Source organism: Neophocaena asiaeorientalis, unplaced genomic scaffold (genome assembly GCF_003031525.2).
Source record: "Neophocaena asiaeorientalis asiaeorientalis breed wild unplaced genomic scaffold, Neophocaena_asiaeorientalis_V1.1 scaffold21, whole genome shotgun sequence".
In the NCBI taxonomy this organism is placed as follows: Eukaryota; Metazoa; Chordata; class Mammalia; order Artiodactyla; family Phocoenidae; genus Neophocaena; species Neophocaena asiaeorientalis.
This window is the reverse complement of record NW_020174053.1, coordinates 1,777,792-1,803,749: the sequence shown is the minus strand read 5'-3', so window position 1 is coordinate 1,803,749 and position 25,958 is coordinate 1,777,792. Positions and strand designations below refer to the sequence as shown.

Sequence of the window (25,958 nt, the reverse complement as noted above, 5' to 3'; positions counted from 1 at the left end):
TCTATTTTTAAAGCTCCTCCCTAACCCACCCACTTTGCCTCTGAAGACAAAAGTATTCAAAGTATGTTATTTTTTTAACCCTAAAAGTACTTGATCAGCACTTCTACTTGATGGGCCTTAACTGTAAAGATACTTTATCCCCCTCCTCAGGACTGGGCTGAGTTCCTGATTCTTTTCTGAGCGGCACCCTTTCCTGGGGTTGAGTCTGTTGGTCTGCGATGGTGGGCCAAAGCAGTGCAATTTGGCCCCTTGGCAATCAAGAAAGGGTGTGTCCCGTCATATACTTTTTCAGGAGGTTACTATATTGTGTGAGGTGGAGAAATGAGACATCTGTGATGTGAACCTCAACTTCTGTAGTTAATGGGACGCTGGAAAGATGGCGATCTGCGGGGTCTGTGTCTCCCTTGGCCTTGTTCATGCGGGGCCACCTGGACAACTACAGTTGTTACCTGGAGGGCAACACCTCCCCCAAAGCCAGGCGGCTGTCAAGTGGGAGTAAGGTTTCGGGGACAATGTCACATTCACCCAGTGCTTAACCAAGGTGGGGGCTTTGTTTATGCAGCTGTTTGCTCACGAGAAGAGTCAGCTGCTACCCAGGAGGGAAGAGCGTGGATTGAGAAGCCAGAGCACCCAAAAGCCCATCCCGCCTCCTCCGCTCACGAGCTCTGTGGCTTGGACAAGTCACATAGCCTTCCCAGAGCTCTGGTTTCCCCAGCCGTAAAACGTGAGGCCTATTTGCTCACCTACCTTCATAGTACTGTTGTGAGCATTAGAAAAGATTACTCGTGAAAGTGCCTGGTAAAGTAATGTACAGACAGAAGCTACTGCTCCTTTTGGACAGACAAGCTGAGCGCTTGGGCAGGAACCATCAAACCTATCATTGGCTGTGGGCTGTGCTGCTGCCTATTTCTCAATCTCTACAACAGTAGGTGCCCCATTCTGCCAAATGTGTTGAAATCTGCCCAGAGGTGGACAAGATGGTGGTATAGCTAGGGCGGCTGCGAGTCTTCTGTAATCAGCCAGGCTACATTCACGGGGGAAAATGGTGAAACAAAGATGTGAGGGGCACTGTGAGACCAGGGACTCGGGGTCCAAGAGGGGCTGTGGAAGGCCAGCCTGAGGTCATCTTGTGCCTTCCAGGGGCTGCAGGCTAACAGACACAAAGAGCTCTGTAATTAGTCTCTTCCCTGGGACCACACGCCAGGGAGGACCAAACCAGCGAACCTGTCAGAAGGGACACATAAATTTGTTATCATTTGTTTTGTCCATCTTAGAAAGAGAGGCAGATGATCCTGCTCTTGTCTTCCACACATCACTCTGAAGATAAGTTCTGGAAAAATTTCCAGAAGCAACAAAACGATCAAAGATCCCTGCCTATACAATGACTCCAACTTACTACCTGTTCTCCAGTTTTTACCTTTGATGTCTGGGCACAAAGAGACTGAGCGGCTCGGTGGCTTCCGAGAAGACAGTTGAGGCAGTCCAGTTTAGGGGTACACATGCAGCCAAGGTGAGCCCCGGCACAGGGGTTCTGCAACTGTTCCCTGGGACCAGTGTCGTCCAATGACCCTACGAATTGTCTCAAAGGAGGACGAACGTGAAAAATTATCTAGAGTGAGATTTTCCTTAAGCCAACAGGGAGCTTAAGTGTAACTGCTGATACAGGCTTTTAAATGTAATCCAGGGCTAGAAATCCTGACCCCAACACAGAAGCCAGTATTTACCTGGGGCCTGACCACAGCTGGGAGGACCCTGCAAAGGAAACCATTCATTTCCTCAGGTCCACGTGTGTGGACCGCCCGCACCTGAGCTGTTCTGACCACCGTGCACCTGGACCCCCGACCAGCCAGAGGGGAGGCTGCCGCTTCTCACCTTTCTTTAGTTTCTGGTTGGCCAGCCAGTCACTCTTGGGCTGTGAACACACCCTTCTTTGCAACTCTAACAATTAGGTAGAACTCATTTCTCTGAGAAGCCCCCTTTCGGGCAGAGAGGAAGAGGCCAGTGCCACCGCAAGTCCCTTCTGCAGAGGCCTGTCTTCGGCTGGGGGCGACACTCACACCAGGCGGTCCCCTCCCTCCCCATAAGGGCACAGGCGCCCCACTACTCTGAGGTGAGGGTTGCCTTTGGTCCCGATCACGGGCTCCTGCAGTCCTGCCTGACTGATTCGGGACACCGCTTCAACGCTCTGAGGAAAAAGCGACTCTGACTTTCTCTTTCCTCGGAGGCAAAGTTGGATGCAGAAAGGCAGGAGTCCTAGAGTGCCATCTCCCAGTCCTCCTTGGTGGGCCCCAGATGCTTCCCCTTACGTGCAGATTGGAGGGTCCTCCTCTGTGTTCCCAGGGCAGCAAGAGGGCGGGGCAGGCCTGGGCGGGGCAGAGGCGGCAGGGGACAGTCAGCGCAGCTCACCAGTTTCAAGTGGAACATCCACCCTCTCTGCTGAGCTGACGTGCTGTTTGCCTTACAGGGACCAGCATATCAGCGGCATGTAAATACTAGAGACACACTCGCCCAACTGGAAATTGCAGAGCTAGTGCATTTTCCCCAAAGCAGAGACTAATACCCCTGGATTTAAAAAAAAAAAAAAAAAAAAGCATAAACAAAAAATAGAGTACCACACATATTGCACTTTTTGCTGAATGAAATTTTTACCTCACGTTCATCTCACCAAAGTCTCTTCAGAGGAGCCTGGTTTACAAGATAATAAAGCTAATGGTTATTATACAGTAGTGTACACACTGCTGATGTGAAACAGACTGGAAAGAAAGTCATTATTTCAAAGTACCTCTAGTACTAAGCCTTCGTAGTGTTACTTTAGTATCTGTGAAGAGAAAACTGCTTGGAGGCGACAAAGGTCGCTCACTAGTCGGGGGACAGAGCAACGGCGATGTCAGACGGGGCTGGGAAAACACCTGACTGACGGACGGCACCAGTCTCCTCTCGCCAGCTTACGTTTCAGCAAATACAGATTGTTATGGAATTTATTGATTTCTGCTTGAAATAAATGAGAAAAGCAAACAGGAGCTTACAACATAGTCCAGCAGGATGGGTCATGCTATTCACCCCGCTGTCGTCGGTCTGAACAGACCCGCCACGGCTGGGTGCTTCCCAGTGTCTACCTCTGGGGCCTCGACCCTCCTGGGGCCTCTCCCGCCTCATCTGTCAGCCCAGTCGTCCTCCCGTAGCTCCCGGCTTTCCTGGGCTCAGTGGCTCATGGCCCTGTGGGGGGCAGGCATCTATGCCGATCTGTGACTCTGCCATTCCGGGGACTCTGAAATGAGCGGCCCCCGTTTTCAATCTGGAAGGCATTTTAATTTCATAAATATTATAGCGCTTCTGTAGAACATTTTGGGAAAACATCCTTCTGTCTAAACAAATCAAGCCCTGTTTTATAACTGCCTTATTTTGCAAAGACTTAAAACAGGTTAGCGATCTTAATGAAAGGATCTCTTAAATGAAATGATGGTGTCTGTTTCACGAAATCATCAATCTTAAGCATGAGGAGGAATAAACAATCCGTAGAAGGAACCTAATTCCTTCTTCCTGGGTTTTCACTGCGTGTTGTCAAATCACAAAAATGCGTCCTCCACACCACCCTCCCTTGCTCACACCCAGAGGCCAACCCCAAGCAGAGGGCCTCTGTGGAGCGTCCTGGCACCAAGAGGAGCCAGGACAGAACTCCTAGACCTTCCATGTTTCTCCCCACCTGCGTGGACACGTACTACAAAGAGGAAAGGCAACTTAAAGGTGTTTTCTAGATGCAGCATCAGTGTAGTATCTCTCTTCTTTGTGCTTTAAGGAAGATGCTTTGTGCTTAACGCATTCATCTGCTGATAGGACAAGCCATTCTAAAGGACAGAAACGATAGTCTTTGTAAATAACACTGAATTTGTAACACTTGCATGTTACTGTCCAAATGACAGATTACTCCTTACTTCTAAGTATACAGTCAACTAGCCGTAGCATCTTTTTTACTTATTCTGATGATTGGATCGTAAGGGTTAATAATATACACTGTGTTTGGCAGATAATCTGCTTAAATGGTTAACACCTCTGTGGTCTTTTGAATATTGCTGTAATACTTGAACATTTCATTGCAAGTCAAAACTCTAAGGAAATTAAGGATGTGATTCCCACATGGTGGAAAACAAACTCTGAAGTGACTTTGGATTTAGCATCGACATAAATGGAAAACTGTTGGTTTCTACAGAAAAGAAATCATTAAAGCATGATCTGGGGGGAAAAAGGCACAGCACTACCACTTCACATGGGAGATAAAAGTTCATTTTTCTCATCCTTAAAATTTCTAAGCCCTATATGAAACTGTCCAAATATACAAAGCTCAATAAACGACTAGCAACATCTAGTGTAAAGTCAAAGTAGTTATTACATTTTAAAAGAGACGTTAATTCCTCTAAAGACCAACTGCCCCAAACCAGAAGTCTCCACAGAAGACTGTGCAGGAAGCGCCCGTCTTCCCCGGCCCAGGGCTGCTGTTCTTGACATGTTTCTGGAGTTTCCTGCCCCTGGTCTCCACTGCGGTGCATCTCTTGGTTCCACAGGCGACATCTCTGGAGCTCTGAGGACACTGTGACCCAGGGCACCTTCTGAAGAGGTGTGTCACCTATTCTCAGATGGAGGTGACTGCCAGTTTCAGGGTGACTGCCAGTTTCGCTGTTACTCAGTGGGCCCTGAAACAAAGCTCACGCTCTTACCGCTTGGCAGTGATCTTGGGGACAACTTGCATCAGCAGCTTAGAACTTATGATTCACTGACAAAGTACAACTTTCTTCTATTTCCTGTGCATCGAATTTCATTACGTATCTTGATTTGCCTTTAAGGAACATGCTGTTGCTTGGTTTCAGTGAGAAATGTATTGCCTTTTTTTGTTTTTGCCTATACGTAACGGCACACATCTTTTCCTGCTTTCACCAAGGTTTCCCTCGATAATGAACTGATGTAGTTCTGTGTAAAACCTAGGTCTGGATGTCTTCCTCTTATAAAACTTTTGTTGGTGGCTCTGATGAGAGCTTGCTCCACTTGACCTAAGGGCATGAGCTGCAGCCTACAACTATGTTCCAGCACTTGCCACAGAAACCCGTGGTGGGACGGAGCCATGAGGAAGCAACATCCACCCGGCCAGGCCCTCTGATTCCAGTTGGGTGACTTGACTTTTTCCCCATCAGGGAGAGGGGGGGAAAATAAGTTTTAAATTGAAAAGGCTGGAATAAAAATAGAAATACACACTCTCTTCACCTGACCCGCCTCACTTCCCGCACTGAGGTTAATTTACCAGGACGTAGCCACTGTGCTGTGGGTCCACGGCTTCCAGCATTTCACAATCAAAGAGTCCAGGGAACTCCGAGAGCGCTAGAGGGTCATAGCTGGAGGGGGCCTCCTGCAGTCCTGAGCTCCTGGGACAGCCCGGCGCCGCCAGGCCGCTCTGCTGGGCTCCATCCAGGGAGTACTGACAGGGACCGGGGCGGTCTGGCTCGGGGGAGGCCGCGCCTGGCAGCTCGCAAGTCTGATAGGAGAACTGTAAGGGTGCCCGGGCGGCCCCTGAGTGCTGCGGTGGCGGTGGCGGGGGAGCAGCCCGGGGACCTGGCGAGGCGGACAGCGGCTGCAGCCCCATCTCCCGGTACTGGCTGAGGAAAGGGCTGTACTGCATTTGCTCCGAGGCAGGCTCCAGGACGGGGCTCAGGGGCTGGGTCAGGCTGAAGGGCGGCGGCTGCTGGGATGGCGGCGGTGTCTCCTGGTGGGGAAGGGGCTGTGGGTACGAGCTCTCTGCTATCTGCATCTGATTAAAATATGCCTGCAGCTGAGACTGTTTCTGGAGGAAGAGCCGCTTCTGTTGGAGTCTAAGTTGGCAATACCAAAAGAAAGAATTTTAAATCTTCTTCAGTGACGGCAATTTTAATGTAAATCCAGTATCAGTCATTAGTGTCCGTCCTCCCACTTCTCTCTTTCCCACGGCAGGAGAAAAAAAAAAAAAAAGTGGGGGTAGGAACCAGTCATGTTTGGTTTCTTAAACCCAATCTTATTTTTTGTCCCCCAATTCTGGCTGATCCCTCAGTGCTCAAGTGAACATGAATTCCTTTTCTCTAAGACTCTTTTTTCCTCTCTATGAAACAAGAGGCTGATTTCCCATCTGGAGTGTTTTGAAGCGGGGTTGACACCTTGGTCTCTGTGGGTGTCTGTAGGTTGATGGATTAGGGTAGTTCTACCTTGGCCAAGGTGTTTCTACTAGTGAGGCCTGGGGGCATGGGATTACTACAAGGGAGGATGGAGGCCTTCTCTCCAGTATAACCCACTTAAACTGCAGTAGCTCACTGGATCCTGAAAGCTTAGGTCTATTCATAGCCCAAAGGGGAAACACTAGGAGAAAAAGAAAACAAAGCACGCTTAAGGCTGCTACTCCCTGACAGGCTTATAGTCCACGGACAGTGGAATATCCATGTTAGCGTACTGAAACCTGTTTTCCTGGTAGAGGCAAATACTAGGGGAAAGGACAACATACCCAGCTTGTCTGCCACAAAGAAAGTGATTTCTTTGGCCAACCACCATCTCTCACCTGTGTTCTTGCAGCTGCTGTTCAAGGCTCCGTGGTGGTTCTTTACAATAAAGCTGACAGGTGTTCTGGGCTTTTGACAGAAGGCTGGGCTTCTGGAAGAGCAGAAAAATACAAGCGTGACATGTTGTCATCTAGGACGCAGTCATTAGACTGTACTTCTGCCTGGAGGACGAAGCCAAGTGAGTCCTCCAGAATCTGTGCAGGACGCAGGGACTGACACTTGCTCGTTGAGACCCTGGGAGAACCTGTGGCCCAGCAGCATTGGGTCAGCAGGCCTGGGCTGTCTCAGCTCTAACCTGCTTCACTTTTCTGTCTCTAAAAGTCCTCTAGGACCGGGAGGTTCATGGAGACTAAAAACAATGAGAAAAGTGGAGTTAGATCTATAGCAAAGGCCACGGCACCTGCTGAATGAACAAATGATTCATTCTTTATGGGATCTATGTTGTATCATTTTTAAAGATTTTTGGGCACCAATAGAGAGCTGATAGTACATTTTTTGCTGACTTGAGATTTCCATTTTATTTATTATTCACTAAGAGGCATAATATAGAAGTAAAGAAGCCAGGGTTCCCTTTCCTGCTGCTCAGTGGCAGAACCCTTTCCTGGAGTCTGAGGACAGACCTTTTCTGCTGCCAAGACAGAGCATAAGGCTAAGTCTGAACATGTTTCTAGAAACTACAAGTGCAGAGTCAGACCCACCTGCCTATAAAGGAATTAAGCAGCTGCCCTAAAAAAATACCAAGCAAAACAGGTTCCTGCTTTGCAGAAAGGCAGATTCAGGATGAACAAAGTGAGCTGGGGCAACAAGGGGGAGGATCCCACCTGGAGTCTGTGCTGCAGGTACTGGGCTTCCAGGCTGTGCCGCTGGGAGAGCTGAGGGTGCGCGCTGCCGGGGAGCGCAGACACGCTCTTCTGCTGAGGAGGAGCTTCTCCCTGAGGAGCAAGGGGTGGAAACACTTTCAATTTCCCACGTGGGAGAAAGTTTCAAATCTCAGTTTAAGCACCTTGGCAAATGTCCAAGGGGAACTCCAACTCTGTTAAGACATGACCCTCAATGCTTTTACAGTAACTAGTAGGCTGAGGGTTAATCACTTTGCAGAAAGTGTATACATGCATTACCTGTAGTAAACGATTACCTAGTCAGTACTGGAGCAAAGGCCCCTGATGTCAACAGAAGGTTATTACCTTCATGTGGGCATCAAATGCTATAATATCCCTGATGTACTGAAAATGGGCTCAAATAAAATGTATTAAATAAACAGCAATAGTTTTTGTATTTTTAGCATAAATAATTCACTTATAATATTTAGTGAAGTGATATCACATCAAAAATAGTGGCAACAAGCTTCTCATCTGTACTATTATTTGTAATTTCTGTGTGTGTGCGCACGAAGGGAGGGGAGTTCAAGGGAGACTCTTAAGGGGTGTAATTCATATAAAATCTGCCCTATGAACCGAGCATCGCTTGGCGGCGTCCAAGCCTCCATGTGGTACTGATCACCTGGGCCAGCGTGGAAGGGTCTAACCCAACCTGTCGGGCAGATGGCAGCAACAAGGAAGGCCTTCAGGCTGTGGTCTTTCCAAAAGAACCCTGTTTGCTCCAGGACTGGAGTAAATCCTCTAAATGAAATGACACACCGTCAGGACGAACTGATGCCTTATTCTCACCTAGCCACTGTGGGCAGGGCCCAGAGCACGCACCTGAGGGCAACTGCTGCCCAGGTCTTGGAGCTGAGGAGCAGGCGATGCCAGGTTAGGGTCTGCCTCTGACCCTAGTTGCTCATAGAGCAACTGCACTTTGTTCAACTCTAAGATTCCTTTGGTTCTAGCCAAATTCTGAAGATGCTGTCTAAATGCTACAATTCCTGAAAGAAAGAACAACGACCAAACAGTTTAAATAAAACACAAGGCCTTTCAGTGACCAGAGGCATGAAACCAACATGGCAACAAACCCCACCCAGTCCTACAACACAAGAGCTGTAGGAGCCAGCAGAGAAGGCAGGCAGTCACCTTGGGTGAGGGAAGTGTCTGACGCCCGGCGGCCCTCTCTGAAGCTCACTGGAGACCTGTTGTGGGCCTCTCGTTTCTGGGAGCTCAGAGCCTGCATGGTGGGGTTGGCAGGTCTCAGGCTCACGAAGGGAGACGTCATGCGGGGTGAGGGCTGATTGGCTAACATGATGTCCTTAAGGGAAGGGTGGTCCTCAAGAAAGTGCAGGTCCCTCTGAACAGACCCCATATCATACTCAGAGTCCACACTGTCAAGGGAGGGGTTGTCACTCATGGAGAAAATTTTCCCTTCAAGAGAAAAGACAAAAACAAAACACAACGCCAACATGACCACCAATCAATCGCAACTTCTTGGAACATGGGATACAAAGCATAACCAGCTTGAGTTTCCACAGCAACAGTGTCCTTAATTTCTAACCAAAACGTCTTTTCAGAACTTTTTTACACGTCAATTTAATCAGCTTCGAATTCTGTGGTGAAGACGCTCCAGAACCTGTACCCATAAGATCTTGGCCACTCCAAAAGAGCCAGAGTCCTCGATGAGTCACATCGCACTCGGATGAATCCTGGGCGTCAGGGGAGGCCACTCAGAGACGTTTCATTTTAATCTCTGAGAGCTGCTGAGCAGGCCTAATCTTAAGTCCTGCTGCATGTGGTCCACAAAGAAACAAGACACAGACAACATTCCAGGGGCTGGTTGGTATCATTCCTGTTTCTTGGAGAAGACTCAAGATGCCGGGAAGACCCAGGCCGGCACTTACTGAAAAGCGTACCTGAACCAGGCATCACGGCCAGCTGATTGGTCACTTCCGACAGAGTGTGCCGCCTCTGCCCGCCGCGTGTGGACTGGAAGGCGCCCAGGGCCCGCCCGGGGTCTTCCTCGGCCTCTCCTTCTGTCTCCAGCCCTTCATCAATGGAGGTCTCCATCACGTCGCTGGGCAGTGACTGGCACCCCTTCCTCGCCAGGACGGGAGGCACAGGGTCCAGGAGACAGCCATTTACCTAAATGTCAGTGTGACAGGGATGTGAGAGGAGCTATCAGGCGCTGCTCTGCTGAGACACTTGAAGAATCCACAAAGGCAAAAATGTCAAGACCTCTGGCCAATTACAAATTAAGTAAAATATTAAAAATGTACATATTGGTTACTAATGACAACCATGTAGATTAGAAGTTAAGGCGAGTCAACCAACGGCAGCACTTAAGAGACAGAAGCCCATTATGAGCCAAACTGGCACTGCCTCCCAGGTTTCTCTGAGTCATCATGATTACAATGAACACTTTTTTTTAGTGGTTTCCAGATGAATAGGGTCTATTAGCTTGAGGCCTACCAATTATTATTATTATTTTTAAATAACGGAAATGAAGAGGGGGAAGATGAGATTTAGTAAAAAGAAAACAAAACCAACTGCACGGCTCATAGCTAAGAAAAGAGTAGTCACCAGCATTCTTCTAATGTTCAACCACAAAACATACTGGAAGGCTCTACACATACTTCTATATGCATAATTTAAGTACCTGCACATTGGATTTAGTCTTTAGTTGGCTCTATGTGCCTAAGGAATGGAAGAAAGAATTCTTTAAAGACGGACATACCACAAAAAGGAGTGAAAACAAAATTCAAATGGCAAACAGCCAAAGCCTTCCATTATAGAATAACAAATGACTCACAGGCCCCAAATTCCAGCAGAGGTTAACGAGCGGCAGCGCTCTGAATTCTCTCCGCTCCAGCAACACACACAGTATCTGCGCTTCCTATCCCACAGGATGAGCTCAGCACAGCTCCTGAGTGAGAGCGTCGTCGCCTTCCTCTGCAGTTGCCAAGCAAACCACCTTGAGGGGGCAGACACAGCCCACAAAGGGGAGCTGTGGTTGCGAGTTCTTCTGGCTGGTAAAAGCCCCAACGAGGAGGCAATTATTTACCTCATTACCTTAACTATCCCCCCATGGAAATCAATCCAGTTTTCTCCTATGAATAGCTGCTCAGGAACAGCCAGGCATAAGACTGAGCTCCCAGCAGTACTTTCACCTGGAATACACCAGGTAGCGCTATTGTTTCCTTTGGAAGCAGGAGAGGCTCATGTATGTGAGAGGTGACGTGGGACATCGCTATGCCAGACACAGGAAACTTTCCTCTTATGGCAACCAATCTGAAGGCGCTGCGAGGCCCTTTATTTGGAGAGGGAAACTTGGGTGACTCAGATCGTTGTTTGCTTGGGGGAGGGGACGGTTATTCCATAAACTCTGTTCTGGGGCTGTAGCCATTACTTGGGTAAGGCAGCTAATGCACTACAGGGTTTTAAAGTGACAAGTGGCCACTTAAAAGGAAGGGTAGAAAATGCTTTCTTCCTAGACTAAGACCAATCTTCTCCATGGCACCAGAAAACAAAAACTCTGAAATCTGGCCAGGAACAATTATGCTCCCCTTCAACCATCCCCAGATAAGTGTTCCCTTTTTAACTAAACTTGAAAGTTTTCTTGTAGGAAAGAATGATGGCTTGGGGACTTAACATTCATAACTCTACGCTACGTTCCTTGACTGTCTACTAGTATAATTTTCTAAGACTAGCCAAGGATGATTTGGAAATGAATAAAAAACAACAGAGAAAAGACTGTTATCAAGTAAATATCTACTGAGCATCTTTACACTTCATAGCATATGTCAAAATTTTGTCAGATGTTTCTTGCAAGAAATATTTTGCAAGTACCGCCTTATAACCATGCCTTTCTTTCCTTAGTAGAGAAAGGCCACTTTTTTCTGAGTACTCAAAAAACCTTGCAGTCCCCCCAAATTTACGATTTTTCTTAAATTGTCTGCTTATAAATTTATTTCCTCATCTAGACTACAAGAAGAATTTTTATCGTTCATTTAACAATGTTTGCTGAATTCAGTTTCACCCTGGGACAGGTAGATGACAATGATCTGGTTTTTCAGATGATGCTTGGTGATAACTGAATCAGAAAATGCTGTGGTGACCCTTTCATAGTTAAGAGGTATGAACAGAAAGCTGCCCTAGAGCTCATTCAGTTTACAGGTGTGAACACTTTCATCTCTAAGATCAGTTCCTGAAACAGGTGATAATCATGCCACCTTTGCCTGCCAGTTTACCCAGGGACTTGATATAACAAATTAAACTCTAGGATTTTGTGACTGTAACATGGGCTGATCTATCTTAGTGACCTAAGCTGCTAGAAATGAGATCTTTTGCTCTAGGAAACAATCCAGGCTAACTGTAAACTCTAAGACTGCAAAATACAATATGGGTGGGTAAAACGTACATTTTCCAACACAGTGTTTTTGCCTTTCCTTAAAGTTCAGTATAGATCACTTCCCTTCTGATAAGAGATGTCAGATGCAGTAGATAGCATACATGTAGGAGTCAGCCTCTCAGAAACTCTACCACTAATTGATAATACCCCTGAGCTTACCACATACACAAGATTCTAGCACAGGAGACTGCTAAACTGTTATGGATTGAATGTCTGTATCTCCCCTTAGATTCATATATTGAAGCCCTAACATCAGTGTGGCTATACTGGAGATGGAGCCTCTAAAGAGCTGCCTAACACGGTAGACTAATGTATAGTACTAGCCAGTGAGCCTGGAGGCTGGGAATGTGCCTTATTTAATTTGTATCCTAAGTGCCTGGCAAGTTTGGCATATATTGAAGAGGCTCAAACCTCAGCTCCATCACTTATTAGGCAAGTTGCTTAACTTCTATAAAGCTCTTTTTTTTTTCTTCACTTGTAAAATGGGAGTAAAGTTGTTTGGGAGGATTAACTAAAACACTGTGTATATTAACATTATTTCTGGACCAAAGAGAATGCTATTTTATAACAAAAAATTTTTAAAGCATGAGAATAAAACAACAACATTTTCTTTTAAAGCATTTTTACCATCTTGAGGCAAATTAAACAAACAACCAGGTGAGGAAGAAAAGCACTAGATAACCCAGTTCCAGAAATTTATCCTAGGGAAATAATAAAAGGTATAGTCAAAAATTTAGACACAGGGATATTCACCTGAAGCATATGTAAGGAAGCAAAAAATATTCAAGTACCTGATGTCCAAAAATAGAAGAGTATTTAAATAAGGGTGCATCTAATACAATATATTAGGCAGTTGTTAAATATAACTCATGCTTTCAAAGAAGATTTCATGGTATGGGAAAAATGCTCATAATGTTATATTACATAAAAGCAAGGTACAAAATTACATATAATAGAATAAAATTTTGTTTTAACAAGTCTACCTACGTACTGAGTCACCCTATACTCATCCACCCACCCATCCATCTATCCATCCATCTATATAACCTACTCTAAGGAAACGTGTCAAAATGGGCTTACCTTTGGGTAGGGGGACTATGGATAAATTAATTTTTTCCTTTATCCCTCTTTGAATTTTCCATGTGTGATTCTGACTGGTTTAATGTCTTTTAATTAGAAATTTAAAAATCCAAAGTCAGAAGTAAAAGTGCAATTTCTCCCCTTTACAAAGTCTTAGAGGTTAACACGATTAAGAGTTTTTGATGAATATCCTTCTTAGATCTTTTGTCATGTGTACTACCTTTCCTTACTTTTTTTTTTTTGCTGTACGTGGGCCTCTCAGTGTTGTGGCCTCTCTCGTTGCGGAGCACAGGCTCCGGACGCGCAGGCCCAGCGGCCATGGCTAACAGGCCCAGCTGCTCCACGGCATGTGGGATCTTCCCGGATGGGGGCACGAACCCGTGTCCCCTCATCGGCAGGCGGACTCTCAACCATTGCGCCACCAGGGAAGCCCTGTACTACCTTTATAATTTAAAAAAGGTATTAAAAACGTCAATAGACATGAACAGCTCTACTACACTTGCACTTTCATAGTTTAGTTTCACAGTTCCCTTCCACTAACCGGACATGGAGACGGTAACTTGGAAAATCCTTTTCTCATAGAACTTAAATAAAATGTTAAAACTGACTGAAGTGTCCGTATGTGTGTGTATGTATAAAGTCCATTATTCCCAAAGAAACTCTCAAAAGTGAGAGACTGACCCTACAGGGCTTGCATCTGCTCCTGTATGGGCTCTGTACCACCTGGGGGCTCGGTTACTGCTCAGAGTTAGGTGACTGTCTCAGAAAGGTGCTATTTTGGGAGCAACCCCAAACCCATGTTTCAATGCAGACTTCCTGAGGGATTTTACTGATAAGTTTAAGTTGAAGACTTCTGGGAGAGAAGGAGAAGCGAAACCTCCGAGGCGCACAATATCTGCCACCAATCGCGAGCAGAAATGACTGAGCAACACATGCAGTTACGCGGCATCCTTTAGACGACAACAAATAGGTGTTAGAGGAAATGCATATGAAGCAAGACCAACAACAAAGGGCTAGTATCTCTGTCTGACGGTTTTGTGTGTGTGCGTTTATTTATGGGCCCCAGAGAAAGAGGTGCTAGGGAGGGAAGAGGCACAAAGAGTACTGCTGACATAAATGAAATGGTACGCAAATAAGACCAGCGGATGTCTACAGCCTGGCTGAGTGCCAAGGTGGCCCTGCCAGTGTGGGTGGCCAGTTCCAGCATGGCATTGCTCTTCCTACAAATGCAAATATGCCATCTAGCTTCTGTCTATATCTTTCACAAAATCATTCATTTCCTGTCTGTTTCCTAGTTACGGTAACAATCACAAGCTTTAAAAATAGCTTGCCCTATATAATACAGCAGACAGTGCCCAATCTGTGTTTTGGGCCTGAGGCCCTCATAGCCAAGCTTTAAGCAGACTGCATTTTAATTTTTTCAAGGGGATTAGATTTTAAAAATAAATGAGTGATGTTGCCTCAATTTATGTCTAAATTTCTGGGTGAGAATGTAATAGCAGTTTATGAGGATTTGAACATGCTGGCAACCACAGGCAGAGGAACAGACTGTCCACAGAAAGTGGCCTCGTCCTCAGGGACAGGGACACTAACTCCACAGGGTCAGGAACCCGGCTTAACACCTGCTTATGGCAGCCCAGCATCAAGGTGCCTTGACTACGCTCTAGTCATTACTCATTACTTAACTTCTGAATCAGCTCTACCTCCAGAGCTCCCTATTTCTGAAAATGCTATTCACCTTCCTGATCATCAAGGCTCAAAATCCTGTTATCGGTCTGGACTTCTTTTCTCTGGACCCTAACAGTCTATCAGTTTTATCTGTGCAATCTCATTTATACCATCCCCTCCTCTCCAGTTTCATGGGCACCATCCTAGCTCAAGCCCTTGTCACCTCCCCTGACACACACTCTAACCTTCTACTGTGCTTGTCACCAGTCTCTCTCCTATCCAATGCAGGCTACGGACCCTTCCAGGTTCATTTCTGAAGCACAATATGGATCATGGTGTTTCCTTATCAAAAAATCTCCGATTGTTTCCTACTACCTTGGAGAAGGTCCATTTGGAAAAAACTCTTTTTTTTTTACAATTTAATTTTATTTATTTGGTCACGTCGGGTCTTAGTTGTGGCAGGTGGGCTCCTTAGTTGCAGCTCATTGGCTCCTTGGTTGTGGCACGTGGATTCCTTAGTCATGGCCTGAGGGCTCCTTAGTTGTGGCTCACCAGCTCCTTAGTTGCGGCATGCACGTGGGATCTAGTTTCCTGACCAGGGATTGAACCCAGGCCTCCTGCATTGGAGGTGGGGAGTCCCAACCACTGTGCCACCAGGGCAGTCCCAAAAACTCTCTATTAAAAAAAATATTTATTTATTTATTTGGCTGCACCGGGTCTTAGTTGTGGCATGTGGGATCTAGTTCTGTGACCAGGGATCGAACCTGGGCCCCCTCCATTGAGAGCGTGGAGTCTTAACCGCTGGACCACCAGGGAAGTCCCAGAAAAAACTCTCTTGATAATACTGAAACATGTTCCCGTGTTGAGAGCCCCAACCTAGAGAAAGAGTCTATCCCTTGGCTTGCCATTCAAAGCAAGGCTATTTGTCTTTATTTTGTACAACTTCCCTTCACATGCCCTCTCCCTCAGCCACACTGAGCTCCTGCTCTGACTTAGAGGGACCCAGGCTTTCCTGACGTTTGCTGTTGCTCAGGCCTTTCCCTCCACCGAGATATCACACCCTAGTTTCCATCCACCCTGATTCTGCCCTCCTCTCAATTCCCAGCTCTGACAGTTAAACCAAAGACATTCCTGATCAAATGAACTAAAAGCAACTCCCCCGTCTCCTTCTAGTCTTGCAGCACTTTGATTTTTTTATCTCTTTAAGGGACCAATTATGTTTTATCAATTTATTCAGTACCTGGCACATTACCTTTAGTTAAGCTTCATGTCTCTTCTGCTAGACTACAAACTTTGAGGCAGAACTAATATCTGAGTCATCTTTTTATTACCTAACGAGCCTAAAAAGACAGGAAACCAATATTTGCTGAGTATCTACAATTTGCCCAAAACCTCACACACATTCTTTCAATTAATCCTCACAACAGTCTCATAAAGTTGGTATCCTTGTTTTACACAAGAGAAATGGAGGTTCAAAGAAGTTAGTCACTTTATCCAAGTTCACACAGCTAGTGAAGAACAGAGTCTATTTTAAACATACTCTAAGACCTGCTCATTAATATGATCCTCTGTATATCACTGGATGCTAAGTATATAAAACACAAATTAGAAGTTAAATAAATATTCATTAAATGAGGGAAGCTGTCATGTTCCATATACTAAAAGCCAACTTTATGCAGCACACCAGAATAAACTTATCTCCTTTAAGTATGTTCAAACTGGACACAAAAAGATGTTTAACTGACCAAAAAAGATGGCTCATCATTTTGTAGCTGCAGCACAGGCAGAAGAGAGGCCATAATAACATAGGCAAAGCCCAATTTAGCACAATAGTTATACTTTTGTTTTCAGAATTACAATTGGTTTTAAAAAAAAATCCAAAACCTATGAGGGATCTAGAGCTTGAGAGAAGGAATTGGTTAAGGAAAGAGAATGAAGAAGGATTCTGAAAAGTACACGAGATCTGACATGTTACATAACCGTCGTAATGACAAGATGGAGAGAGCGAGGTTAGGCCTGGATACTTTTCTCAGGTCTTCTGCACAAAAACAACTCCTCCCAAGTGACTTGAGGAAATGACAAAGTTCAGCTAAGCCGAAGTAAAACATTTGTGTGGACAGAGTTGAAATCTCCAGCCAACCAACAAGCTCGGAGTCTCTCAAACACATCTGTACCTTTGGAGTGTCGACACACTCTTCCTCCATGAATGCTGCTTCCGCCTGACAGCCGGATGCTGGAAATGAGAAGGCGTCCACGTTGGATGCCTGTGGGAGGAGGGCAGATCGCATCACTCGCACGTTTGGTGAATGCACCGTCACTGGGAGTCCCACAGTTTGTGTCTGTAAATATGGCAAGAACGGAAAGTTTGGGAACATTAATACTTTCTATATAAATATACAAAATTCTTGAAATAAAACAATTCTTCCTGATGTAATTAAAGGGTAAATAGTGATTTGTTGGAAACTCCAGAAAAGATGTGATGAAGTATGTACATGGTACAGGTATCGATCTGAAGCAGTCTAGCAATCAATTATTCTGAGATAGGTTGTACAGAATTTCGTTCCTGTTCCATGATGAGGTGCATAACTTTCACAGATGACAGGAAAGCTAGCCTTTGTAAGGAATCTAAGACGCTCTTTTTCAATTCAATGAACATCTATTGGCTATATCCTTAAATATATTACCTTGGAAAGATACAAAGAAGAATAGAGAAGTCCCAGTCTCTAAGAGTAGGAGATCAAAACTGAACCAGAGATAAGATACACACACAACTAACTGTAATACAAAGTACACTGCAATAAGGGCTATCTACCTGCATCTCTCTTTTTTTTTTTTTTTTTGGTGGGGTACGGGGTGAGATGGTATATATTTCTTGGCAAGGGAGTGAGTGTAGAGGAAGAAGAGAGAAGCAGCAGCTACTCGGAGGGGATAGGAATGTTCTTTGAAAGAGACGCACAGACTGAACACACACAGCCTGCTTGCCCAGTGGAAACAGAGATGCTTATTGCTGAGCAAGTTATGTTCCTGAAGTCAACCTACTCTAGAAAGTCCATTCTCCATGTCTCCTCTGTTAAAAATTCTAAGTAAACAAGTATTACAAAGTCTTCCTCATTTAAAAGAGAATTTTCCTTTATGACAATTGGCAAGAATTGATTTTGAAGATGAAACCGCTGGATACTCCTTTCCTCCCCATTTCTTCAAAACTAGCAGAATAATTTATTAGATGCCTTTTGAACATAACAGACATTGCAAAACATCTGAGGGAACAAACATCATACCAGTTTCTAAAAGGCAGAGGAATGGCCTGTATTTTTTCTGCCATTGTCACTTTAAGGGATATAGGATGGTGAGCTTTAAATTCAAACAAGTGAAAAGGAACAAAATGGTATGATTCTAGCTTTTCCCTTCCCAAGACCTGGTTTTGATTCCGGGCTCCATCACTTACTAATTGTGTGAACTTAATCAGTTACCTAAACTCTTTGCATCTTATTTTCTTCACCTCTGAAAAATGTCATAATATCTACTTCACAGTGAACTTAGGACTGTAAAAGGCAACATGTAAAGTCCTTCGCTCAGTAATGTTAATTCCTCCTTTCTCCTTTCTAAAGTCTTAAAATGATGATAATAATTTAATACAGGAATTAGTAAAATGAATACACAGTTTTGTTCTCAGATACTAGCTAATGGTTCCCAGTTAAAATTTCAGGTTGATGGTTTTCAATAATGGGGGAATATGTTATAAATACACTTTATACTTGACTATGACTATATTTAGAATATACTTTATATTCCAACATTAACATCATTAGATATACTGCATGAGATAAAGAACAAAATAGCAATAGCAAAGTGTTGGTATTATATGGATGGTAAAAAGTGACAGAAAATACACTGTATATTATTCTGAGCATGATAAAGAAATAGCTTTTCTTATATCATCATTCCTCAGGCCTATATCCTCGTCACTTTTGAGATGAAACATTTTTTTTCCTTTCAAGCGTTAGTCATTTAAATTAATTTTTTAGCCACAATGTAAAATTTAAACTTCCGAATAAAGCATATTTGATACATTCCTCTTACCCTTATCATTGGCTTTTCAATCAAAGGATAAAGCTGAACTTTGATTTCTGTTTCCCAAATTTATTAGACTGCTCCTTATCAGGGCAAAGCACTACCTGTAGACACTGCCCTGGAAATGAGATACCAACATGATAACTATGATATGTTCTTCTCACTCCTTGCTTCTTGTTAGCTGTGACTTTTTAAATGTCAGGATTGTGCTGGGCCAGACCAAGCATAACACATTTTTCTTTCACATCCAACCTGGACTACAACAACTTACTGTGAACTTGGTAAGGACAGAGAAATAACACATTTTATTATGACAGCCGCTTCACAGGAAATACAATGACAGATTCAGGGGTCTGCTTTTTAGGATTCTTGCAATCACTGACGGGATTAAGGAAGTCTTTTTGGCACAAGTTAGAGTATAAATATTCAAATAGCATGCCCAGCACTAAAGATCTGATTAAAGAATATGTTATAATAAATAGATGGTTGATTAATATCCCAAGCAAGCAGATATTACCAGTTTCTCCAAGAGTGGCCATAAACACAATAGGCACATGGAAAGATGCTCAACATTGCTAATTATTAGAGAAATACAAATCAAAACTAAACTGAGATATCACCACATACCGGTCAGAATGGCCATCATTAAAAAGTCTACAAATAACAAATTCTGGAGAGTGTGTGGAGAAAAGGGAACCCTCTTACACTGGTTGGAATGTAAGTTGGTGCAGCCACTATGGAAAACAGTATGGAGGTTCCTCAGAAAGCTAAAAGTAGAATTACCATATGATCCAGCAATCCCACTTCTGGGTATATATTCAGACAAAACTGTAATTCAAAAAGATACCTGCACCCCTATGTTCATAGCAGCACTATGTACAATCACCAGACACAGAAACAAACTAAATGTAAATTGACAGAGGAATGGATAAAGAAGATGTGGTACTCAAAATGTTCACTGCAGCTCTATTTATAATAGCCCGGAGATTAAAGATGTAAAAAAAAAAAAAAAAATGTGGTACAATGGAATACTACTCAGCCATAAAAAAGAACGAAATAATGCCATTTGCAGCAACATGGATGCAACTAGAGATTATCATACCAAATGAAGAAAGTCAGAAAGAGAAAGACAAATACCATATGAAATCACTTATATGTAGAATCTAAAACATGGCACAAATGAACCTATCTACAAAACAGAAAGGGACTCACAGGCATAGAGCACAGACTTGTGGTTACCAAAGTGGAGGGGAGGTAGGGGAGGGATGGACTGGGAGTCTGGGGATAGTAGATGCGAACTATTACATATAGAATGGATAAAGAGCAAGGGAACTATATTCAGTATCCTGGGATAAATCATAATGAAAAAGAATATAAAAAAGAGTGTATATATGTGTATAACTGAGTCACTTTGCTGTACAGCAGAAATTAACACAACATTGTAAATCAACTATACTTCAATAAAAAAAAATTTGAAAAAAAGAGTGGCCATAAACAATGACCATGTCCACTAAATGTAATGACTTTTTAGATCATATGTTTATTGTCTTGAATCTCTTCTTCTGATTTTATGCTTTCCAGCACCATTAAAATGAAAATAACATTTTCTCCTACGGGAAAAATCTTTACTGGTCCCGTAGGAATATGCTTATTATGGATAGAATTGTGCCCCCTGCCCCTGCTCCCATCTATATGTTGAAGCCCTAACACCCAATGTGACTATATCTGTAGACAGGGCCTTTAAGGAGGTAATTAAGGTTAAATGAGGTCATAAGGGTGGGGACCTAATGCAAAAGGACTGGTGTCCCTCTAAGTAGAGGATGAGATACCAGAGATCTCTCTTCCTGCATGTGCAGAGAAGAGGATGTGCAAGGACATAGTGAGAAGGTGGCCATCTAAATGCCAGGAAGAGAGTCCTCAGAACCCTGATGACCCCTTGATCTTGCACTTCCAGCCTCTAAAACTGCGAAAACATAAACTTTGTTGTTGAAGCTGCCCAGTCTGTGGTGCTTTGTTAACAGCAGCCCTAGTTGACTTTTTCTTACAGCTGTGGAGGGCAACCTCTAATCAGTAATTAAAGAAGAACTGGGATGAGTGTTTCATTCTAGTCTACTTACAGTTGATGGAAAGTTGGAGTGAAGGACTATTAAAAACTAGCAGATAGAATTCACAAGAAAAAGGCATATTTTAAAAAAATAGTCACCTGCAGTCAATTAGATGTAACATTTCCTGTATATTATGTGGCAAATATAAGTACTCTAAATCCATCTAAAGTGGAAATCTCAATGTTTTCTAAGTAGTAATCGTGGGTTGTTCATCACTATACCATAAATTCCTTAAGGGCAGGGACTGTTTCCTGGGTACCTATGAAACCATGATGGCTGGGACTGTGCCTGGCACATAAGTGCTCTATCTGAACGGAACTGCTGGTATCAATTAATCAATTTTATCTTTGTAGCAAACTTATGAAGTAGGTATTGCTATTTCCATTTTATAGTTAAGGACCCTGGAGCTCAGAGATGCTGACTTGTTGAAGTCACTCAGCTCAGTATGGAACCCAAGGTCTGCTTGATTGCACAAGTCATGTGATCTCTGCAAAGGATCTTGTAATTTCCCCAGTTCCTTATCACTCTATCAAGTAACAAGCGATTTGCCACTTCTTTAAACAGATAGTAGAACACCAAAGAATTCAAAGGGAGAAGGCTCTACTAAAGCTTTAAGCACATTTATAGTCATAAAAACAGAGAAATCTATTTTTTAACAAGTTCAATACTAAACATTAGAATGTGAAGTCTCGTAGGGAAGGGAGATCTTCTTCAACCCCAGTGCCTGTTTCTTAGCATCCAGATGGCACTCAAGACAAGTTTCTGAATGAGCACTGAAGATTGCTATTTGAATTAGATACATTTTAAGTCACAGTAAATAGCTTTCTATGATAACTTGGATCAATGCATAAAATGAGAAGAACTCATGGGGTGCTTGGTAATAAAAAAAATGATCAAACATAAGAAGCCCCAAGCCAAATGAAATATAACTTGAGATCTAAGGAATCTGCTTCAAGTTTAGATATGAAAGGAAATCATGTACAATAACATATGCGTGTGCTCAGGAGCAATCGTTTATGTAACCCTCACTTGTGTAATGTTTCAGAAGAATAAAGAGACTCGGGAGAGAAGCTACTCAGCATGGGGGCTTTCCTGCTTCCTATCCTTCCGCCTGGCAGCATTTTCCAGAGGGAAGGGGCACCCTCCATCTCACTATTACTAGCCCAACTTAGGAATTCCCATTTTATCTCCCTCCTCTCTATCTTGAAAGCTATACCACTCGACTTTGAAGGATTCCAAGTGCTCAGAGATACTTCAACCCAAATATCTGGAACTTTGTGATATATTATTTTACTCACATTAGTATCAATACTCACATTATTTTAGATATTAAAATATGTATAACAAGGTACACCATTTACCTATTAAAATCAAGACGATTTTAATTTCCTGGGGTTTCTTTTTCACATATCCTGTAGAAGCCAATGCAAAATTCTACTATAATTCTATAAATTTTGTAAAATTGCCAAACAAAAAATACAAAGTGAAAACTCTTTTGCTCTTACTTGCACTTTATTTATCTAATTTTATTTATTTAACATTTTTATTGGAGTACAATTGCTCTACAATGGTGTGTTAGTTTCTGCTTTATAACAAAGTGAATCAGCTATACATATACATATATCCCCATATCTCCTCCCTCTTGCGTCTCCCTCCCATCCTCCCTATCTCACCCCTCTAAGTGGACACAAAGCACCGAGCTGATCTCCCTGTGCCACGTGGCTGCTTCCCACTAGCTTTCGATTTTACATTTGGTAGTGTATATATGTCCATGTCACTCTCTCAATTCCTCCCAGCTTACCCTTCCCACTCTCCATGTGCTCAAGTCCATTCTCTACGTCTGTGTCTGTATTCCGGTCTTGCCCCTAGGTTCTTCAGAACCATTCTTTTTCTTTTAGATTCTATATATATGTGTTAGCATACGGTATTCGTTTTTCTCTTTCTAACTTACGTCACTCTGTATGACAGACTCTAGGTCCATCCACCTCACTACAAATAACTCAATTTCGTTTTGTTTTTAAGGCAGAGTAATATTCCATTGTACATATGTGCCACATCTTCTCTATCCATTCATCTGTTGATGGACACTTAGGTTGCTTCCATATCCTGGCTATTGTAAATAGAGCTGCAATAAACATTGTGGTATATGACTCTTTTTGAATTATGGTTTTCTCAGGGTATATGCCCAGTAGTGGGACTGCTGAGTTGTATGGCAGTCCTAGTTTTTGTTTTTTAAAAAGGAAACTCCATACTGTTCTCCATAGTGGCTGTATCAATTTACATTCCCACCAACAGTGCAAGAGGGTTCCCTTTTCTCCACACCCTCTCCAGCATTTATTGTTTGTAGGTTTTTTGATGATGGCCATTCTGACCGGTGTGAGGTGATACCTCATTGTAGTTTTGATTTGCATTTCTCTAATGATTAGTGATGTTGAGCATCCTTTCACATGTTTGTTGGTAATCTGTATATCTTCTTTGGAGAAATGTCTATTTAGGTCTTCTGCCCATTTTTGGATTGGGTTGTTTGTTTTGCTGATATTGAGCTGCATGAGCTGCTTGTAAATTTTGGAGATTAATCCTCTGTCAGTTGCTTCGTTTGCAAATATTTTCTCCCATTCTGAGGGTTGTCTTTTCGTCTTCTTTATGGTTTCCTTTGCTGTGCAAAAGCTTTTAAGTTTCATTAGGTCTCATTTATTTATTTTTGTTTTTATTTCCATTTCTCTAGGAGGTGGGTCAAAAAGGATCTTGCTGTGATTTATGTCATAGAGTTCTGCCTATGTTTTCCTCTAAGAGTTTGACAGTGTCTGGCCTTATATTTAGGTCTCTAATCCATTTTGAGTTTATTTTTGTGTATGGTGTTAGGGAGTGTTCTAATTTCATTCTTTTACATGTAGCTGTCCAGTTTTCCCAGCACTTATTGAAGAGGCTGTCTTTTCTCCACTGTATATTCTTGAATCCCTTATTAAAAATAAGGTGACTGTAATGTGCGTGGTTTACCTCTGGGCTTTCTATCCTTTTCCATTGGTCTATATTTCTGTTTTTGTGCCAGTACCATACTGTCTTGATTACTGTAGCTTTGTAGTATAGTCTGAAGTCCAGGAGTCTGATTCCTCCAGCTCCGTTTTTCTTTCTCAAGATTGCTTTGGCTATTTGGGGTCTTTTGTGTTTCCATAAAAATTGTGATATTTTTTGTTCTAGTTCTGTGAAAGATGCCATTGGTAGTTTGATAGGGATTGCACTGAATCTGTAGATTGGTTTGGGTAGTATAGTCATTTTCACAATGTTGATTCTTCCAATCCAAGAACATGGTAAATCTCTCCATTTGTTTGTATCATCTTTAATTTCTTTCATCAGTGTCTTATAGTTTTCTGCATACAGGTCTTTTGTCTCCTTAGGTAGGTTTATTCCTAGGTATTTTATTCTTTTTGTTGCAGTGGTAAATGGGAGTGTTTCCTTAATTTCTCTTTCAGATGTTTCATCATTGGTGCATAGGAATGCAAGAGATTTCTGTGCATTAATTTTGTATCCTGCAACTTTACCAAATTCATTGATTAGCTCTAGTAGTTTTCGGGTAGCATCTTTAGGATTCTCTCATGTCATCTGCAAACAATGACAGTTTTACTTTTCTTTTCCGATTTGGATTCCTTTCATTTCTTTTTCTTCTCTGATTCCTGTGGCTAAAACTTCCAAAACTATGTTGAAGAATGGTGGTGAGTGTGGCCAACCTTGTCTTGTCCCTGATATTAGTGGAAATGGTTTCAATTTTTTACCATTGAGAACGATGTTGGCTGTGGGTTTGTCATCTTTTAGGTGTAAGGTTAGTTTTTTTATTTGAGATATTTCTTGTTTCTTGAGGTAGGATTGTATTGCTATAAACTTCCCTGTTAGAACTGCTTTTGCTGCATCCCATAGGTTTTGCATCATCATGTTTTCATTGTCATTTGTTTCTAGGTATTTTTTGATTTCCCCTTTGATTTATTCAGTGATCTCTTGGTTATTAAGTAGTGTATTGTTTACCCTCCATGTATTTGCATTTTTTCCAGATTTTTTCCTGTAATTGACATCTAGTCTCATAGCATTGTGGTTGGAAAAGATACTTGATATGATTTCAATTTTCTTAAATTTACCAAGGCTTGATTTGTGACCCAAGATATGATCTATCCTGGAGAATGTTCCATAAGCACTTGAGAAGAAAATGTATTCTGTTGTTTTTGGATGGAATGTCCTATAAATGTCAATTAAGTCCTTCTTGTTTAATGTATCATTTAAAGCTTGTATTTCCTTATGTATTTTCATTTTGGATGATCTGTCCGTTGGTGAAAGTGGGGTGTTAAAGTCCCTTACTATGATTCTTACTTGCACTTTAAATAAAGTAAGTACTCACATAAGTAGATGGAAATCCTAATAGATCATGTGAACGAACCACTCCTCTTCTCAACCTCTATGCAGGTGATCTCCCAATTCTCCTAAGCCCTAGCCTCTCTCCAGGGACTCAGATCCATTGTTCCTCATAAGCAGCTAAGTCTCTGCCACCACGACTCCCTCAGCCTTGGGCTCAACAATGGAGTCATCTGTAATTTGTCATCCCTTCCTCCCCAACATTGATTTATTACTTTATATAACAAACACTTATATAGCACTGTTTTAAGTGCTGAACAATTATTACCTAACTTAAACGTCTTAACATCCTATAATTATTCCCACTTTAAAGCTTGGGAAACTGAGGCAGAGAAAGACCTTAAGTAACTTTTTTAAGGTCCACAGCAGGAAACGGCAGAATCTGGGATGTGCTTGAGTCCCTACTTGAAACCATCACATTGCGCTGCCTCTCCAGATCAGTGCTAAGTTCATCCAGAGTCTACCTCTGAAATGTTCCTTACACTTTTCCCTTCCTGTTTCCTTCCACCGGCACAGTATTAGCTCAAGTCTTCAGTGTTTCTCATCTCAACTACTACAATCATCTCCTAAACAGCTCTCTCCAAATTTCTTGTCTTCCGTAGCCAATGTATCCTTCCCAATGTTACCAGATTGCTAGCTTGAAGTATGGATATAATTTTATCGCTTTTTTGCTTAACAGGCTTCAGTAGTTCCTCATTTCTTCCTGATTTATTAGTAAACTCTTTACCTTGGCATTCAAAGCCCTTCACAACATGGCTTCAACTTAGCATTCTAACTCTTTCATTTCCCTATT

General features: G+C 42.8%; 2 protein-coding genes across 4 annotated transcripts in view; one reads left to right on the top strand and one right to left on the bottom strand.

The window, feature by feature from the left end:
• The window catches only part of PPP2R1B (protein phosphatase 2 scaffold subunit Abeta), a 35,956-nt gene extending 33,366 nt beyond the window's left edge, over positions 1–2,590 (top strand). The window contains exons 17-18 of the mRNA XM_024754216.1: positions 1,439–1,510; positions 2,465–2,590. Of these exons, the coding sequence (XP_024609984.1) occupies positions 1,439–1,510; positions 2,465–2,557 (165 nt within the window). The 3' untranslated portion in view covers positions 2,558–2,590. The remainder of the gene's footprint in view (positions 1–1,438; positions 1,511–2,464) is intronic.
• Positions 2,586–25,958, bottom strand: part of SIK2 (salt inducible kinase 2) — a 122,721-nt gene continuing 99,348 nt past the window's right edge. The window contains exons 9-15 of one of the 3 annotated variants that reach the window (XM_024754212.1): positions 16,766–16,930; positions 9,349–9,577; positions 8,579–8,863; positions 8,270–8,433; positions 7,391–7,501; positions 6,569–6,660; positions 2,586–5,855 (exon numbers count right to left, since the gene is read on the bottom strand). In XM_024754212.1, coding sequence (XP_024609980.1) covers positions 5,282–5,855; positions 6,569–6,660; positions 7,391–7,501; positions 8,270–8,433; positions 8,579–8,863; positions 9,349–9,577; positions 16,766–16,930 — 1,620 coding nt within the window. In that variant the 3' untranslated portion in view covers positions 2,586–5,281. Of the gene's footprint in view, positions 5,960–6,568; positions 6,661–7,390; positions 7,502–8,269; positions 8,434–8,578; positions 8,864–9,348; positions 9,578–16,765; positions 16,931–25,958 lie in introns of all 3 variants that reach the window. The other 2 variants (XM_024754213.1, XM_024754214.1) reach the window with 2 other exon arrangements.